We start from the raw sequence: 18095 nt of genomic DNA, 5'->3' as shown, positions 1-18095 counted from the left end.
CACATCAGTCTGTATAGGATTTCTTAACCTTTCCGATAACCATCCCGGGCAAGATAACTCTGAGACCCTAACGGATTGCTGTGGTCCTAATCCTATGGATCACTCAAGCCCGTTTAAAGCGTTTGAAGAAAAATGGCCAGTGCAAAGAAGGTGATTGATCAGAAAGCTGTGTAAATCATGCAGATTCGGTACAGTCCTCCAGCCTCACTGCTAGGGTTCCATCTATGATGATAAATTAGCACTAGATGGAACCTAATGAGTTTACTAAACATTTGGGATTTGTGCTAATAAACTGGCTGGCTGTGAACTAGCAGAAGCAACGAGCAATCCCGGGGCTCTCTCTTATCTCTGTAACATGACAGTTAAACCACGCTTCCAATCTGCGATCAATTCATCATCCGACACCATTGTACATTCTTCACAAAAAGATAATTACTGCTTCCCTGGATCCGAACACTCATATTTCCTTGGAATTGCAGGTCCTGATAGCAGGCCCTGTCACCAGAGCCTCGAGCCCTACTCTACAGCTCTATTTATGATCATTATTTTCGCCTAAACAAGCCTTTTTCCTCAACTTGATAACGAAACCTGCAATGATGAGAAGGGAACAGTTAAGACATTGTTTTCTCTGTGGAGTGCTTTCACATTTAGTGGAGGCCGCTGACAAATATTTTATTCAGGGCCTTACTAAAAGTTTCCACTCGTTACAACATATCGCTACCATTTCCTTCAAAAAAAAAAAAAAAAATCCTGCTCCTAGCTCTGATTTGTTAAAAACAGGGAGTAAGAGTAAAGCCAGCAACGTCACAGGGAATAAATCAGAGCAGGATTAAAAAGACTGTAGCAGTTTCTGAAGTCCATGCCCTAGCTTCCCGGCTTCTCCTTCTGGATTCTCCCACCTCTCCTTACAAGGGTTGGCCCTGCGACTGGTCACCTCTGTGTGACCCCCGCACATGCAATAAATTACCATAACACACAACTCTGAAACAATGTAAATTAGTTACTGCTCACAGCCTAATAAATGGGAACAAATGTGTTTGGGGCTGGAAAGGGGTCTGGGTGCTCTAATTGCTGGGAATAATTATGCTGGGGTCTTAAGAAACATGAGCAGCGGTCACTTGTCACAGCGGACACTCCTAACCCAGCAAAGATGTTTCTGACCACAGGACTTGTGACGGTCAAATCCTATTTTTTCCCCTTTAAGTTAAGTGTACTTATAAACCTGGCTTTATTCACAAGCACGCATGAAAAAAGTATTTTTAAAATGGTACGACAGAGTTAAATGTTGCAACACTGTGAACCGAAGCCAGGTATTCATATTTTAAAGCTTTTTCTGGGGTTGTCACTGACAAGCTATGCTCCAGGAGAGGCAGGACGAACATCCAGGATGAGGGCCTTGGTGGCCAACGGGAGTAGAGGGGACCACCATTCATTGGGCAGTGGCGAGGGCAGATCTACCCCCGAGCATCGCAAAGGCACCACTCTAGATGGGGCCCCTCACTGACATAACTTGCATAACTCATTATTTGTTCAAAGTGATGATCGTTGGCTGTTATATTTAGAGCCCGCCTGTCACATTTAATAGATGGCAGGGACTGCAGTTTCCCCTACAAGCACTCTCCCAGGTCCCTGCTCCTCTCCCAGGGGCCTCCACCGGCTGGGGACCCACAACAGCCCATGTCCGAGTAACTGATGGCTGCTGCCCAGTGGCCGGATCAGGCCTGTGACCTCGGATGGTGGGGACGAGCGGCTCGTCCAATCCAATCCCCTACTTGTTTCCTGACCCAATCTTCCTGGTGTCAGAGGACTTACCGCTTCATTGAGAATGTGGAAGTGGATGGGGAGCTCCCTCTGGCACAATGTCCAATAACCAAATATCAAGAAGCGAGGCCACAAAGGCCACCCCATCCTGGCACACTGATCTGATTTACAAACCTTTCCTAATGCAAAGCAAATGCTGTGGGTGTGAATTCATACTTAACCGTAAACCCATGCATTACTCTGTTCCGTATTAAATACCACATATAACTCTCAGGTTTTATGCTGTGTTTCACTGTCAGCAATGGCTAAAACTGGCCTAACATTTTGTTTGGCAATTAGGAAAATTTGTAGCTTAATTTATTAAACCAAAAAAGCCAACAATTAAGCTAAATGCTGAATACATCCAGATTTTATGCTGTGGGGCAGTACACTAGCCACCCTCCTGATAATTTAATCATTGTCTTTTCATGGTCAATGTGATTTAAATAGTCTAAAATAGTATTGTTTAGGAAAGAAACCCCTCATGATAGGTGATATTGAGTTGTATCACTCAAATAAATTCATAATACAAAGTTGTAACACTTTCTCTGTAAAACACTCAACTGAAAGAGAGACAGTGCGGGAGGGATGGGAGGGGAGGGGACTACAAACTTCTAGATTACAATAAACCCACAGATGACACCCAAATAAGGCAGTGGCCCACAAGCCCCAGGAGCAAACGAGTTTACTAGCAAAACACCAAGGCTTAAGAGAAAGGAAAAGTATTGCCCAGAAACCTCTATAAGGAAAAAAAGATGAAATTCAAAAAAGTGTTATCAGTGAGCTATGAAGCCAGGGAAAGAGAGAGAAAGTTGAACGCATGCTGCTCAGTAAAGAAGCCAGCGTGCAAAGGTGCATGCCCATGACCAGGGCAGCCTGCAAGGAGACAGTAAAGCGATCAGCAAGTCCCAGACACTCGGAGGGCAGGAGGATGAAGAGGCAGAGCACTGGGGGTCAGGGCAGGAGACAGATTCTGTACTGTGCTACAATGGAAGATACCTGTCACTCAAGATCTGTCAAGATCCACTGGACGCACAATGCCCAGAGCAAACCGTCACGTAAGCTACACACTGTTCTTAACAGTCACGTATCAATACGGGTTCAACTGTAACTAAAATGTCCCACACCAATATGGGGTGTTCAGATGGAAGACTGTGTGTCGGAGGCAGGGGGAATATGGGAGTCCTTACTTTCTGATCATTTTTCTGATCAGAGTACCTAAAACTGCTCTCAAAAATCCATCTCTTCATTGGCTTTAAAAGTGTTATAGAATGCCTTGACACCTATCTTGGATACAGAGGAAAGACAAGAGCAAAGTAAGAGCAGTCGTCACTGGTGTGGTTCCAACATGCCTGCATCTCCCAGCCTTTCCTCCTGGCCATCAGACGTCATTCTACAGAGTGGGGCATGTGGCTCTGAACGGTGACAACTTGGAAAGGATAGATGACTTGACCGTCAGAACTGCACTTAGATTCCTGCCAGCTACACTCTGGCACTGAAGGTCCTAGAAAACTTGGGGGACACTCAAGAGAGGAGCCCATCCATTACCCAGGGCTGGTGGCCACCTTCCTTGACTCCAGTGCTAGAATAACCACATTGGTATTGCTGGGTATTACCTAAAATAAAAGCGGCACCCTATCCATTAGGCTACCACAACCCTACTCCCAATGATGGGATTTGGGGGACATTGGCCTTCTGTGCAGGCCCTGTCCCCTGCCAGAGTTGGGGTAACCCATTCCACATGCGCACCTGGGACAGGCATGCTACTGTGCATGCCCATCATTGAATCCTGGGTCGATGCTGCTCATATGTCACCCTTAGGTGGCCTCCAGCAGCACAGGCACCAGACCTGTTTTTCTGTAACTCCATAACATACAGATTGGCCACCTCTGCAACTTTGTTACAGTGAAAACATCGAGAAAGGGTGATGCTGTGCAATTTTGTAAGAAACTCTCATGAATGACAATACCCTCTACTGAGGCAGCAGGTCTCCAAGGTCAATGTTGGTCCTCCTCCTTTGTAAGTTCCCTATCACAAGGGCAAATGTATGGAGGGCCTTGAACACTGCCCAAGTTTGGTTTGCTTGTGTGGCTTTAACATGTACCCTGCCCCCAGTGCTCTCTGCTAAGACAGAGGACAGGCACTGGCAGCCAGTGGGGCGGGCGCTGGGCGGGGGCAGGGGAGGAGGCAGGGGCGGCCGCTGGAGCTGCCTGTCTGCAGCCTCCTCCCAGATGTGCAGCAGCAGCTCGGGGCTTCCAGCAGAGACAAGCTGGAGCCGACTCCTTCCGCTCATGGGGCCTGGGCTCCATGTCCTGCAACACCACCACCCGAGCCCCTTCCTTTCCGCACATGGTAAACTCATTTCCTAGTGAATTACCGGGAAGGCACACAGTGCGGCCCCTCTGCTGTTTTCAGAGGATGCACGCCGTCCATCGGGCACATGGCCCTGCATGGATTTTTGAACATTTTCTAGCTGAGCAACTTTCAGTGAAGGAATTGCAGACTGACAAGTTTTTTTTTTCATTTGTGTTGTTTTTAACGGGTAAGGGAAGGGAGTGATTCACAAGCAACTAAAATCAAAGTTTCCCTAGTCCCCTACACACAGAGCACTCTTCATTGAATCCTTGGCAAATTTACAACATCTACTATTTTGACAGATATGACTGACCATTTTCTGAAGAAAGTGGTTTGAAAACACTTTTCTCAAGCTTCTACAATTTAATGAACACTAGTTACCCCAAAGTCTAAGAAGCTTATAAAATGCAACCCCCCCAAAAAACCCTAACCCATAAAACTCCACTTATTTTTCTAAATGATAGCCATATTTTTATTTTAAAGCATTAATAATACCAGCATAATGTCTCATTATATAGAGTTTTAACCACAAACATTTTTGAGAGATTTGCTACTAAGATAAACAAACAAGAGGAGCTTGTGTTCTGGCAAGCGGACGGGGTGAATGGTTTTCATTTTCTCAGCGTGCAAGCTGCAGAAGCTTTGCCAAGTGCAGGTTAAGCTCCCGTACTTCTCACTTCCTGTACCCCTACTTGTCAATCACTTCCTGTCTGCCACGACAATTTCCATCATTAGAGCTTGGAATTTTTATCTCCTCCAACATGACTCCTGTTGCCACTGTGAGTTTGAATTCTGATAAATTATTCAACACCTTTGAAAAGTAACCGAAAATTATAGCATCAACTTGAGCCACCTATATCTAGCAAAGATCACCCTCCTCCTCCTGTGCCTCCAAAATGCCTCCATGAGGCCAGCTTCTCCAGCATCACGAGAAGGCCTCTGGCCAGCCCCAATTATCTCCTGGTGCACACAGCGTAATTATTTGCTTCCTGTAAGCATGCGTAACAGAACTCCAAGTTTGGACGGCTTTCCATAAGGTAATCCAATTCATCCATGCCATCCTAACACAATTACAGGCACTGGCTACATCTTTGCTCTTCACCTGATAAGGCTGCCGCAGAGGTGCAGGATGGTTTGCGTCAACAACCCTCCTGGAGGATAGCTTCTGACAGCCCTGCTTCCAGCCCCTCCCTCCACCCTCTGTTTTCATAGGCGGCTGCCTGCTGCTGCCGGCCCTGTGCAGGCAGGCAGGCAGGCAGCACAGCAGAGCTTCAGCCTGTGCAGGAGCTGATGAAAATCTTGAGCTGGTTAAGAGTGTTGTGGAAGTCATTGTGGGCGTGTGGCTCGTTTTCAAACCCAGCCCTCAACTGACCTGGCCATGGAGACCTTACCCAGGCCAGGCAGCCATAAATCTCCAAAGGCCTCCTTGGCCTAGCCCAGAGAGACAAGCGCTGGGCCGGGTAGTGGCCCTGACTCCCTGCTCACAGCGGTGCATGGTGGCGGTGTGCTCACAGATATGGCACGTGTGATGCACGCTAATCTCAGGGTTTTGGGCAGAAGCAAGCACACAACATGGGCACAGTTCCTGGTCCCTCCCTGTTTAAATGAAAGCATGCCATTGTGGCTCAATAAAGCTGCTCTTCCTTTTCTGTTTATTTTCAGAAGTTTATGAAAAAAAAAAATTTAAAGGATGAATGAACGCGGTGAACTTTTTGCCTCTCTCCACTGGCGTGCCAGGGAATAAAACAGCCATTCACACCTGAGCGTGGTGGAGCCAAACGGGGCTGGTGCCAGCCAGAGCGGATTCTTTGGAGCCACGCCCATTCATCCAAAGTGTGCTTTAATATGGCCAAATTTCTAGCCAATATTTTCCCTTCTCTGAAGTCCCTGTGTGTTAAAACAGACCTAGAACCAAGAGCCTCTCAAATGTCTAGCCAAGGCAAAGAGGAGGAACCTGGGATCCCGAGGCCCATTTGATGATAATTACATTCACAACGTAAGAAAACTGAGAAGGAAAAATTAACACCAAACTATACTGTTTTCACTGCATTATGCAGATGACATGACGAGTCGTCATTTAAGAAGTTAATAAACAGTCTCTATTTTGCAGGCTCTCCAAATGCTACTGCATAGAAACCCTTGGATCCCTACATCATGTGTAATTAAAATTATTTTTGAAATCCTCCTTGACAGGCCGAGGCTTAGCCAAAATGTAAATGACATTAAAGAAGACAATGAATTTAATTTTATTTAATGTCCCTTTTTGCAGATCCTCATTTACATAGCATTTTTAACAAAAGCGTTGACCTTATAAATGCTGGCATTTGTACAGCTTCAGCGGAGTTGGATTTAATCACGCTCGTGCAAAGCCATGAGGGAGGAAGCCTTAAGTTCTCTGCTTGGAGATGGAGTAGGAATAAAAACATTGGGACTGGTCAAATGTTTATCCTCCTAGCTTCTGAAAACAACCTGACAAGAAGATGTAAGGGCTGGGGAATAACCCGGTGCTGTTTGTAAGGCTTGGTAATAATCATACATAATCGTTTGGAAATATAGCTAATAAAAAATATAATGAGTGTTCAGCAAAATCGGCATTAGGCCCAAATTACATGATATTAATACTTGAACAGGTGCAGAAAGGCGCTTTAAATGAGGTAAATGAATAAAATGTCCCAGAGCACAACTGTGTGTGCTGACAAAAAGTCAATCCCATGAATAATTCAGTGAGCAGGACTGCCAGCAAAGGTCGGCTCTCTTTGACCTTTGTGACAGGAAGTGAAAGGAAACACTGTTGACTAAAAAAAAAAAAGAGAGAGAGAGAGAGAGAGAAGAGAGAGAGAGAGAGAAGGACCTAGAGAAGGAAAGAAAAAAAGAGAAAGAAAAGAACTCCAATCCATCTTTGGGCTACTGTTCTGCAATTACTTTAAAAGAATAAACTTAAACACACAAATGAATCAAAGTGAGGCTTTGGAGGGCTGGGGGTGGGGACGCAGAGCTAAAATTGCCGGTAGTTAGGTCCTCTAACCAAAGACAATGTGAGATCGCAGACAATGAAAGGTTAAGCAAATAATATTTTTCTACATCCCAACGTCAATTATGTATAAAAATCTGAGGTCAGTTGAAAAGTATTTCAGAGCCCACAGGGCTGAAATTCTGTAGCAGCTGTTAAATATGACAAAACTTTGCACACACACACCCCCCCCCCCAAAAAAAAGAGAAAAACTAAAGCTATTCCAAACTCTGTATGAAAGAAAATGGGATAAACAGATGTCTGGCTTCCAGACAGGAAAGTAGGACAGACTTGGAATGATAAGTCTCCCAAACTCTATAGACTAATGCCAGATTCACTGGGGAGGGGGCACTGCCTGCCACAGAGATGCCAAGAGCAGGACGCCAGAGATGGTGCCATCTGGAACCGCCCTGCAGAGCCTTGCTCGGGCCCTGCATGCAGCCACCGTGCAGCCAGGCCAGCCAGTGTGGGCAGCCACACCGCCCTGCTCCTGCGCCCTCCACAGTCACCTGCCCAGGCTCAACAGTTGGACCCTGCCCTGCGGTGCCCACAGGCCAAGTGAGGTACGGGAGGGTAAGGAAGATGTGCCTTCCTGGGCATTGCCGGAGCTCCTGAGGAAACGGACTGGGATGGCACGGGCAAATGATGTGAGCCCAAGTGTGGTTTTGGTTTAGCAGCTACGCCGACATCCTGTAATCATTTGCAGCCCTTGGAATGTTCGGGTGAAACAGGAGAGATTTATCTGCTCATAGCTGGGATATGTGGACAATGGGTATTTAATGAAGACCATCTGCTTTTGTGTTTTCCCAGAAAACATTATTCCACGAGGAAAATGATACTCCCATCCTTCTCAGCAATACCATAAAAATGCATGCATATATTCGTGCATGTGTGCATTTATACACACACATGCCCATGTGGGGGGCGCATGGCTGGGTGCGGAGGGGGGGGGGAGGTGAACTACGCCTCCTTCCTTGCATTTGCCTCTCTGCAGGTCAATACAATTTACACAAATCCTGGCACCACAGCTTTTCCTTTACAATGTTAAGCTTTTCCTTTTCTCTGTAATTTGCTGTATTATTTTAAATACACTGTAGTATAATTATATCCGTGAAATTATAAAAAGTGAATTCTTTAGCAGTGTTCTATGGGGAAGAAAACAGCACAAGTGAAAGCTGCACAATAAACGAAAAGGGTTGTACAATGGGAGGTATCGCCACGGTTCTCCCGTTTTACTCTGAAGGGTCTTCCATGCCATTCGTAAGTATCTAATGGTTCTGAAAGATAACTAAACTAAATTGTGTAATTAATTGATTTAAGGCATCAGGGTGTATAGAATGTGATTAGGCGGCCAGAGCAGGGAGCTCACTTCTCTGTTCTCATAACACAGGAAAGCAGTGTCGACGTGCAGAAAAGAGGCTGGGTGTGCGTTGGAACAAGTGTGGGCCCATTGATCTCAATTCAGGTTGGAATTATTGGTTTATATCCTCAGGACAAATATGCCTTATCTGGTCAGAACCTGCTAACTGCATCCAAAGGCCACAAGAAGCCGGCGAAGCGCATTGTATATAATTCTTTTTTAAGTCAACTAACCAAGTGACGACATGGCTGGTAGGGACCTGTAAACTGACTCAACAATCTGATGGTATGTTTTATTCTGCAATGCTCAAGAGTAAACTTGGGCTAGAAACTCAACATAAGCAACTAATTTTCAGAGGCAACACACACCCCACAGAAATGACTGTCATTTCGAAACTGAAACGCATCTCCGTTGTGAAAGACCGCTCACTCCAGAGCTTCCTTCTTCTAGGTGTTTTTCTTTCTCTAATTAACACAACTTGCCCTGGTGAACACTAAATTCATTTTTTTTTTGTCCTAGAAATATGCCTTAAACTGGCAATAGTGCCAACACCACAACCATTTCACAGGGATTTACGGCAAGCCACAAAATGCTAATAGTATTTTGTCATTATAAGTGACAGCTCTCTTAAGAATGTTAAAAATGTACATCATATTTGTCTTTACATAAAACTATCCTTACCTTAAAATCCCTACCATGAAAGGTGATTAAAATTCCTATAAAATTGTCATATCATTGAATTAGAAGCAGAGCAGATTTTTCATCAATAATTAAGACCTCCAAAGCATTTATGCCAAGTGTAAATGGAGCTCCAATCCTCCTTATTCAAATAAACATAGTAAACCCATTAACCAAATGTTTTTACATTTTCCCCTCTCCTCAAATGATCACTCTTCTCTTAGCTTATAGGAGGATGAGTCATCTTAACACATATTCTAATTAAACAAATACAAGTGAGCATTCCCTTAGACAAGAATTAAAGAGTAAATTTTGTGTATCTGGGGAAAACATTTTCTGTCAGGTGATAAAAACTGACTCTCAAGACTTATTCAGCATCAATAGCCAATAAATGGTTGACTGTTATGCAAACCCAGAGTGATTCTGAAGGGAAAACACAGCTTCCAAAATGTGAGTCGAATCAGCATGGCTACTTCATTATTGTGGCATGCTTAAAAAAAAAAATCTCACCATTTAAAAGCAAACCATCTTTCAAAATTTACAAATATCACTCAGAAGATGAAACGCTTGCACAACCTTGCATTAAAAGCTAACACAAGTGCTGCCTTTTCATCTGCCCCTCAGACAAGATTCCGGTAGCTGCTCAAACACTTTCAGCCAATCCCCAAAATAAAATGAGTTCAGTTACAAGACAACAACCCAAGGCTGTATGATTTCCATAGCCACAACACTGAAGACAAATATAATTATATTGATTTTTGTAGTTGGAGTTTCCATAAAGTGTTGAAATTGTTCTCAATTGCCTGAGTGACGGCCACAACTGGTCAACCCTATTTGATTACTAATAAGAGAGCTGTGCCTTCTGTCAGATAGCGAACATTCTCCACTAAGCAAACAGCTATCCCAGCTAGTTAAACATTAGCATTGCACTCCACCGGTGCTGCAGATTTCTTTAGGCTTAACTCGTGGAGTTTTCCGGGTTTAATTTTTCAGACACTGGACAGCACAGTTCATGATCAAAAGATAACTTTGTAATGAAAGCTGCTGAAATCCAACCCCTCTTCAAAACAGCCTCAGCCTCTGCTTCACAAAACTGGTGTCATATGTACACGTCTAACATTTATTCCATTTGGGTACCAAATTCGAAATCTGCAGCCAATCACCCAAAGGGCCTTTTGCTGCTCCTCATTGTTGGGGAGAAAGCAATCTCTCCTCCTCAGAGTGATTTGGGCGAGTGTCGAGTGTCGTGTCGGAAGAAGAGGGCGGTGGTGTTTTTGTTGCTTCAACCCGAGCCAATGCCAAATGCACATTAGCACTATTAGGGCTGATGACTGCTATCTTAAGAGGATGCTACGCTGCCCAAGGAACACGATGAAGAGAGAGACGAGGGGCAGCAAACGTAAAGAATGCATATAGCTAATCTAGTTATGGAAATTAATGTTGGAAAATGTAACCAGCATGTGTAATTAGTTTCAATTATAACAACTTTGGTTTGTTAGTTACATATTTGCTACTTGACATAAAACGACAGCCACAATTGGAAAAAAATTAGGAGACATTTTGCAACTAATTGAGAGCAGATTAAATTCATTCTACCACTGGGTGACAATTACAAGAGCAACACCACCCAAGTTTCAACTTCAACTACCATCCGAGATAAAAAACAATGCAAAAATGAAATACTTGTTAACAAATTAGCAGAAAGCATTTTATGACATATCTCTGGGTTTAAAGCCAGAAACTCTCTAGGCATAAAGTGCTCCTCACAGTGAGAGCAGTGGCAGATGAAACTGCTTCCCTTGACAACTCGCAAGCAATTACTGAATCCCCACAGAGCCAGCCACCAGGTTTCCAAGTCAACCCACCTGTGCATGATAACACACGCCGACAACAAATGGTGCAACGCACAAGATGAGCTCAACACCAGCCTCAAAAATATGGAGCAACTGGAAACCAAGCAAGGCCAAGGGTTTTGTTGTTGCTGCAGTGTTGTTTTGAGAAATAAAGAAGTCATCCTTACCTGTCAATGATTACAGGATCTGAGGGCGTTTCGTTCCTATTGCCACAACTTTTCTTGTCACAGCACCGGCTGTGGAGCAATTGTAAACAGAAGTTTTAATGTGTGCTTCATCCTTTTGTACCCCAACTTGTAATTTTTTTTTTCCTTTTGAAGTCTGACAATGAAGCGGTAGGAGTCAAGAAAATAGTTTTCCTACCAAGACAGCTTGACAAATGTAAACCTAATGAGTTCACATGCTCTTCAGTTAAACTTAGGTTGCAACTTTCTGCCAGAAGGAGCAAAGTTGAGAATATCTGCTAATACCAGGAGGGGAACCAGAACTTCTATACAAACTGCGATGCTAAACTATGGAAGACATGTTGTTGATATTTGCCTTTGCAATGAACTGAAGAGAAGGAAAGGCAGTAGGCTTGGGAATAACTTTTCACAGCTTCAGCTTTTGTTTACTTCTAATTGTCAAGCTGTTATTTCTGGAAAAGATGCAAGATGCCACCTTCAACCAATATTTCTTTGGGGGCATTTATTAATTATAACCACAAAGGCATGCATCAATCTATCACAAACTTCTATTATTCCTTCTTTAAGCCTACCTTAACTCTGTTATTGAAACTTTAATTAAAGCAGAAATGAAACAAAAATGTTATGCTTCTTGCATTTTAAAAAAGCATACTTGTATAATGGTTACATGTCTAAATTAGCTAAATTAACACCATATGGTAGGCAAAGTATATAAAGCCTTTTAAAGCTGACAGCTAAAGTGATTAAAGAAAGTCTACAGTCTTCCACTTAGAGCTTAAATCACATCTGTGCGCTTTCTATGTTAATTGCAGAACATGCAGAAGTGGATAATAAAGAAATTCCACTTTATTGGTTGTAATTTATATTTATTACCTGATATGAGAAAAAGTCAGCTTTTGTATATTAGTGCTGTAACAATATGTCTGCTCAGAAGTGGCACTGAGGCAAGAGGCGTCATAGCCAGGCAGACTATGCCCCTCAGAGTATGGGGCCTGCTACTGTAGGCTGAGAGCCTGCAAAGAGTTCCTTATTATTCCTCGCAACTATATTTCACATGCCACACATACAAAGTCAATGATGCATTTTTATTTGCCATGTAGGGGTGAAACTCTTGTGGTAGTTAGAAAAAAACAGGTGGGAAATTGCTCTTCTGACAGATCTCAAGTAGGAGAATGCTATCTAACAACAATATGAACGATGCATCGCTGCTCTAGGGAAGAGGTTAACTGACAGAATCACAATCCAATTCTCACATACACGAGCTCTATAATAAGTACAAAGGAGTTTCCTTTTTATCAATAACAGACAATTGTACATCTCAGGATGCGAGCGTCTGAGAAGGAAGTAGTCAAATGATTCCCAATGATCTCTGACTCCTCCTGCATGGAGGACAGATGCATCCTCAAGACCTGTTTTCATTTTTGACTACAGTGCAGCGACACGGCCAACATATTAATCTGCTCTGCTGAGCAGCCGGTCGCGGGGATCGTCACGACTAGGGGGAAAACGAGGCCGGGCTCCTCGGTGGCCGGGCACGCGGCCTCGGGCCGATTACAGTTCAATCGATGCCCTTTCCAGAAGTTGGGCGGGGTGGCGGCGCCTGCACCGGGCGTCCTGCGTGGACTCAGCAGGCGCCGGGGCCGCCCGCCGCCTTGGGCTCACCTGCACATGATCTCGTGGGTCAGCAGCACGCGGCACATCTCCGGGTTCTTGTCCTGACCCTCGTAGACGATGGCCTGCACGGAGGACAAGCAGAGGCCGAGGTTACGCAGCGCCCCGCAGCTTTGGCGCCAAATCTCCCCCGGTGCTGCAGGCCTCCCTGGCCGGTGGCAGGTGCACGGCCGGCGGGGGGGGGGAGGGGGGGACGTCGAGGCCCACCAGGCCACCCTCCCAACCGGGCACGCCAGGCGCGGGGCCAGACCGCGCGGCCGCTCCCCGCCCGCCTCCCCAACTCCCGCGTCCGTCTGGCGCCCGCCGGGCCTGCGCCCCACCCCAGGCGGTGGAGAGGACAGGACAGAGGAGGCCGAGGCTCGGGCGCCGGAAACCAGGGAGCGCGGACTGACTCGGATTTGTTGTGTGGGGTTGCCGCGGCCACTAGGCCGCGTCCTCCGGCCATTGTCTATCCCAAGTTCCAGACTGCACGTTGAAAGCAGGCGATCAGAATGCGCGGCGACTAAGGACGCGGGGAGGACCGCCCGGCGCAGGAGCAGCTCTCCGCCAGCCGGGAGCCGCGCCCGCCCTGACCGCTCTCCTCCGGCTGTGCCCGCCGCCGCCGCCCGCCCGCTCGCTCGCTCGGGGGCCTCGGCCTGGGCGGCGCGCCGCGGAGGCCGGGGCCGGGAGACCGGGCGCCGCACGTGGTCGCGTCCCGCAGGAGGCCTGGGCGCCCCTGCCCGCGCGCCCACGTGCTCCTCGCCGGATGATATTTGCAAAGAAAGCGCTAATGGCCAATCTGGTGTTTATTTTGAAACTGCTAACAATGATTTTTCTCGGGTAAAAAGGCAGTGTCTGCGCGCACGCTCGGGTGGGTTTTGAGCAGAGGCTCTGCCAGATGGTGCGAAGCCCTAGGTGCGCTCACGGCGGCGCCCAGCCCGGCTCCGCCGCCCCGGGAACCCCCGGCCCGGCCGCCCGGGCCTCCGCCGCCCGCCTCGCAGAGAGAAAAGGAGAAAGGCCACTGGGGGAGGGGCAGGAGGCGGGGGCCGAGAGCTGCAAGTTCCCGGCAGAAAATTCCACGAAGGGGGTGGGATGCCCTCGCTCCAGTTCCCGCCCCTCCTAGAAATTATCGGGAAATTACTTCCAACCTCCTCGGGCACTTCAGACACTTTCCTCCACTTCCCAGCGGACAAAGCCCTTCTGAAGGGCGCCCGGGGCTGCCCTCCTGGGAAGAGAAAAAGGGTCCCCTCGAGCCCCTCTCCCCGGCCTCGCGCCCGGCCCGCTCCGAACCACAGAACTGATTGGTGTCACTGCAGGCCTACGAGCCGCCTGGGGCTGTAAGGCGCGAGGCCTGGGAGACACCAGCACTTCTGAAAGAACGGCTTATCCTCCTTGAATCCCGTATTTATATTTGATTTATTTTTTATTTTGTAGCACAAACAGAAATCCATAAACTGTCGGTTCAGCGCCATTGACTCTTTGATCAGTTACTGGGCTATTTCTTTTCTTTTCTTTTTTTTTTTTCCCCACCCCGTCAGTGAGAGGAGATTAAATGCCTTTATTTTCTGCACTGTTTATGCTGCAAAGGTACAAGGCTAAATGAACAATTAAAGTGTACTTTAAACGAAGCCTCCTCCTCCTGTATGCAGGACAGAGAAACTTAGCACTGCCTACATAAACCCCCTAATTAGACTATGGCGATTTCCGAAAAACATTCAGCCCTACATACAAAGGAAATAAAAGCAGCCTGACAAACAGCAGCCGAGTTCCAGGGCTTCTGTGAATCCAGAGAAATAATTACCGAAGGGCACACTGCAGCGTCTTTGTCAGAAAGACGGGTTTACCTGTCAGATCTGCTTTACTCCAAGAGAAAAACCACCCTGTTCTGCGGTAGCAGACATTAAAACTAACGCCCTGGCTGCCTAGGTAAGGACAAACTTTTTCAAGGGGAAATAAAATGTGCAAACTAATTGCGCTCAGAGAGTGGGAGGCTTGTGTGCTGGGATGCAGGAAGCACCAGAGGTTCGTTTTTTCTACTTGGTTCACAATTCTTAAAAGTTGGTATCAAAAAAGAAGCTACTTTCATTTCTAAGCATGAAATCCAACTTGAGAGTACATTCTAAATCAATCAGTGCCCAGAGAATTTAATTTACAAATTGAACCAGCCCTCTCCACACACACTATTTTAAGAAAGTGGAAGCAATGTCTTTAAAACAATAAAAACACCACCACACTACCCAGCACAAAACCAGCAGTCACAGACTGCGAAATGTCAAAAAAGCAGTGAAGTGCTTTTTCTGCACTTAATCACATTACTGATAGCCAATAGTTATCATCGGAAAAGTTGACCAAGACAGGTTAAATAATTTAATAAGGAACTGCTTGTAATTATGTTATTTACAAGGTATGACAGAGGGTGGGAGAGAGAGCAGAGCAGTGGACGGGTTTGAGTGACCCCTGGAGCTCAGAGTTTGAATTATGGAGATGGGGGGCTGAGAGGTGAAGATGGACTAGAGGAGAACAAGGTGACTTTTCACCCCAACACATTTAACTTTTAAATCCAAATAAACGTCTCGTGTTACTACAGCATCACACTGGAAAGAAGAGAAAAATGAACTAATCAAGCCCAACTCCATGGGCTTTGGGAAGGAGTTAGTTGCCTTTGTTAGAGGGGGAAAAAAAAAAAATCAATGAAATGATTCCGAGCAGAGAGAGAAACATTTGAAAATAAACAAGGGGAGGATCTTGATATTTTTCTGTCAAATATTAATTACTATAATTAATTAAGACAGAATTTGATTCCAAACACAAGCCACTTAATAAAGCATGTATGTCCTGTTCTAATGATAGCATAAACTATTGTACCAATCGCTCCATTTATTCCAATAAGTATGGAATTCTCATTAGCATGTCAAAGAAGCTAAATGAAAAACAAATACAAGAGATCCATTTGTCAGTCTCCTCTCTCCGAACCCCAAGACGACCCAGCTCAGCAACAAAAAACGAGTGCAGAGGCGTAAACTTTCTCACCTGTTTGGTCATTGAATCTATGAGGCGAACGTACAGATCCTGCTCTGTTCTGACTCCTGCAAAAAACAGAGACAATTTCTCAACAGGATTTTAGTGCTTCACCTCAGGAAGGACACTGGGCCTGGGAACGCTGCCTTGGAGATGCAGCAAAACTTAGGCAATCCTTCCAAGAGGAAGAAAGAGAACCCCAATCACTTCTCACTTTATTATTTTTTTTTCTTAATTAAGAGCCTCAGGACTCTTAGGGTTTACATTTGAAGGTGCAAGAAATTTGCCTAGCAGAGAGCAGGCCTGTTTGTGGCTGGTGGGCCCATGTGGTCATTTTATTTTTAGAAAAGAGAAAGCACCCAATGGAAACTGAGTGAGAGCCCAGTTCTTTCCAATGCCTCTCGAGGATTTTATTTTAAACCGTGCGCAGGAAGTAAGTTATGCTCGGTTTATGGAGGTACCCCATCCCAATAATTAACATTAATTTGCAAAATTGAAAAAAGTCACTTAAAAGTGATGTTCTCCAGGAGCCCGGATCGATCCCCTTTTTACTTTCTACTTCAAGCCCCACCGGTTAATCATGTGAAGAGACATCGACTTATCGATCGTTTATGTTTTGTTTTCCTTCTATGCCATGAGAAGATTTCGTGTTTACATCCGTGTCATTTTAATCTCAAAATCTTTACGTCCTGTAACCATCTCGGGCAGGGAGAGCCAGCGCGCAGGGGCGGAGAGGGCAGCCAGCAGGCAGCGGGCACTCACCGTTACTGTACAGTAGCTGGAGCTTATAGTGGATGCCGTTGTTGGTTTTCTCGTTGTTTGGCTCCTGAAAGCAACGATAAATAATTGCATTTAGTGTGGCGGTGTCAGGCGAGGCCACCGCGCTTGATCCCCCTCCGAGACCGAGGCCCCTCGGCCTCACACATGGCAGGCAGGATTCCTCGCTCGGAGCAGCGCGGTGATGTCACTTTCCTGCTGGAAGCCCAGCGTTCTCCTCGCCCCGAGTGAGTCCGAGGGCGCAGAGAAGTTGCCCGGCGCTCCGCGGGGCTCGAGCGGCCGCACGTGGCGGCGGCGGCGGCGGCGGGGTCGCCTGGTGGAGCGGTCCCGCCGCCGAGGGGGGCACTCCAGACCCGGCGCGTGGGCACCGCCTGCCTCCCACTTCTAGAGAGGGAGGGTGTGATGGTGTGTGTGCACTTACTTTCTCTTTCTCCACAAAGTCCACAAAAGCGGTCCTTTCAATCTCCACCGGCTGCCCCTGCCTGTCGTAGAGCGCCAGCACGAAGTGGAAGAAATTGGATTTCCGGAGGTTGGAAGGCGGCTGCTTCTCGAAGTGCGCCCGCGCCAGCCCCACGCCGCTGCAGGAGGAAAGGGACAGCGGCCCGGTGAGGAGCGCGGCGCTGGCGGGCGCAGGGGGCCGGGCCGGGACCGGGCCGGGGCCGGGGCGCGCGGGGGCGGCCGGTACGTACCTCTGGGCTGCTGTGTTGGCGTCCACCACGCCCGCCGTGTGCATCCACGAGCGCACCGGGTTCATGCCGCTGCCCAGCGGCTCCTCCTTCATGGTCGTCCCCCCGCGCGGAATATTCTCCTGAATCCCAAACATGAAAACTGCTGGCGGCGGCCGCAGCTCCCGGCCGAAAGCGCTTCCGCGGTCGGCGGCGCTCGGGGCTCGGCGGCAGGCGGCTGCCCTGGCCGCCCTCGCCCTGCTCGGCGCCTGCGGTCCGGCCCGCCGCCGGCTTCAGCCCGTCCCGGGCAGGCGCGACATACACCAGCGGCCGGGCGCTCCGGACGGCCGGGGGCGCAGAGGCGGCTACACCGGCAGCGGTGGCGGCGCTTCGGAGGAGGAGGAGGAGGACGACGACGACGAGGACGCGGCGGCGGTTGTTGTTGTTGTTGTTTGCAGGCGCGCTCAACGTGGTGTCATCCTAGCCAGGCGGCTTCTGCGGCTGCAGGACACTGCGGGATCGCCCGCTTCTGGCGCGGCCCGCCTGCTCCAAAGACAAATAAACGGGGCAGTGAGTGCCGCGGCGCAGTCCCGGGCGCAGGCGGGGCGCGGCGGGGCCTGGAGCGGCGCGCGCAGCGGACGGAGGCGCACAAAACTCAGCCCTCTCTCCCCGAGGAATGGACCCTTTCCCGGGAGCCAAAACTCGAAGCCCCCGGGAGCGGCGCTGTCAGAGGGTGACGTCGGG

The 18095-nt window shown here is 47.6% G+C and overlaps 1 protein-coding gene across 10 annotated transcripts in view; it reads right to left on the bottom strand.

The window, feature by feature from the left end:
- Ebf3 (EBF transcription factor 3) overlaps positions 1-17581 on the bottom strand; it is a 116639-nt gene extending 99058 nt beyond the window's left edge. For 5 of the 10 annotated variants that reach the window (XM_020167315.2, XM_020167317.2, XM_020167323.2 and 2 more), the window contains exons 1-6: positions 17376-17581; positions 17108-17264; positions 16672-16735; positions 15922-15977; positions 12904-12977; positions 11224-11292 (exon numbers count right to left, since the gene is read on the bottom strand). In XM_020167315.2, coding sequence (XP_020022904.2) covers positions 11224-11292; positions 12904-12977; positions 15922-15977; positions 16672-16735; positions 17108-17264; positions 17376-17509 — 554 coding nt within the window. In that variant the 5' untranslated portion in view covers positions 17510-17581. The remainder of the gene's footprint in view (positions 1-11223; positions 11293-12903; positions 12978-15921; positions 15978-16671; positions 16736-17107; positions 17265-17375) is intronic. The other 5 variants (XM_020167322.2, XM_020167320.2, XM_074078046.1 and 2 more) reach the window with 4 other exon arrangements.
- Between the last annotated feature and the right edge of the window lie 514 nt (positions 17582-18095).

This window comes from Castor canadensis, chromosome 7 (assembly GCF_047511655.1).
Source record: "Castor canadensis chromosome 7, mCasCan1.hap1v2, whole genome shotgun sequence".
In the NCBI taxonomy this organism is placed as follows: Eukaryota; Metazoa; Chordata; class Mammalia; order Rodentia; family Castoridae; genus Castor; species Castor canadensis.
Note: the sequence above shows the minus strand (reverse complement) of the source record. Positions and strands in the feature narration are given on the sequence as shown.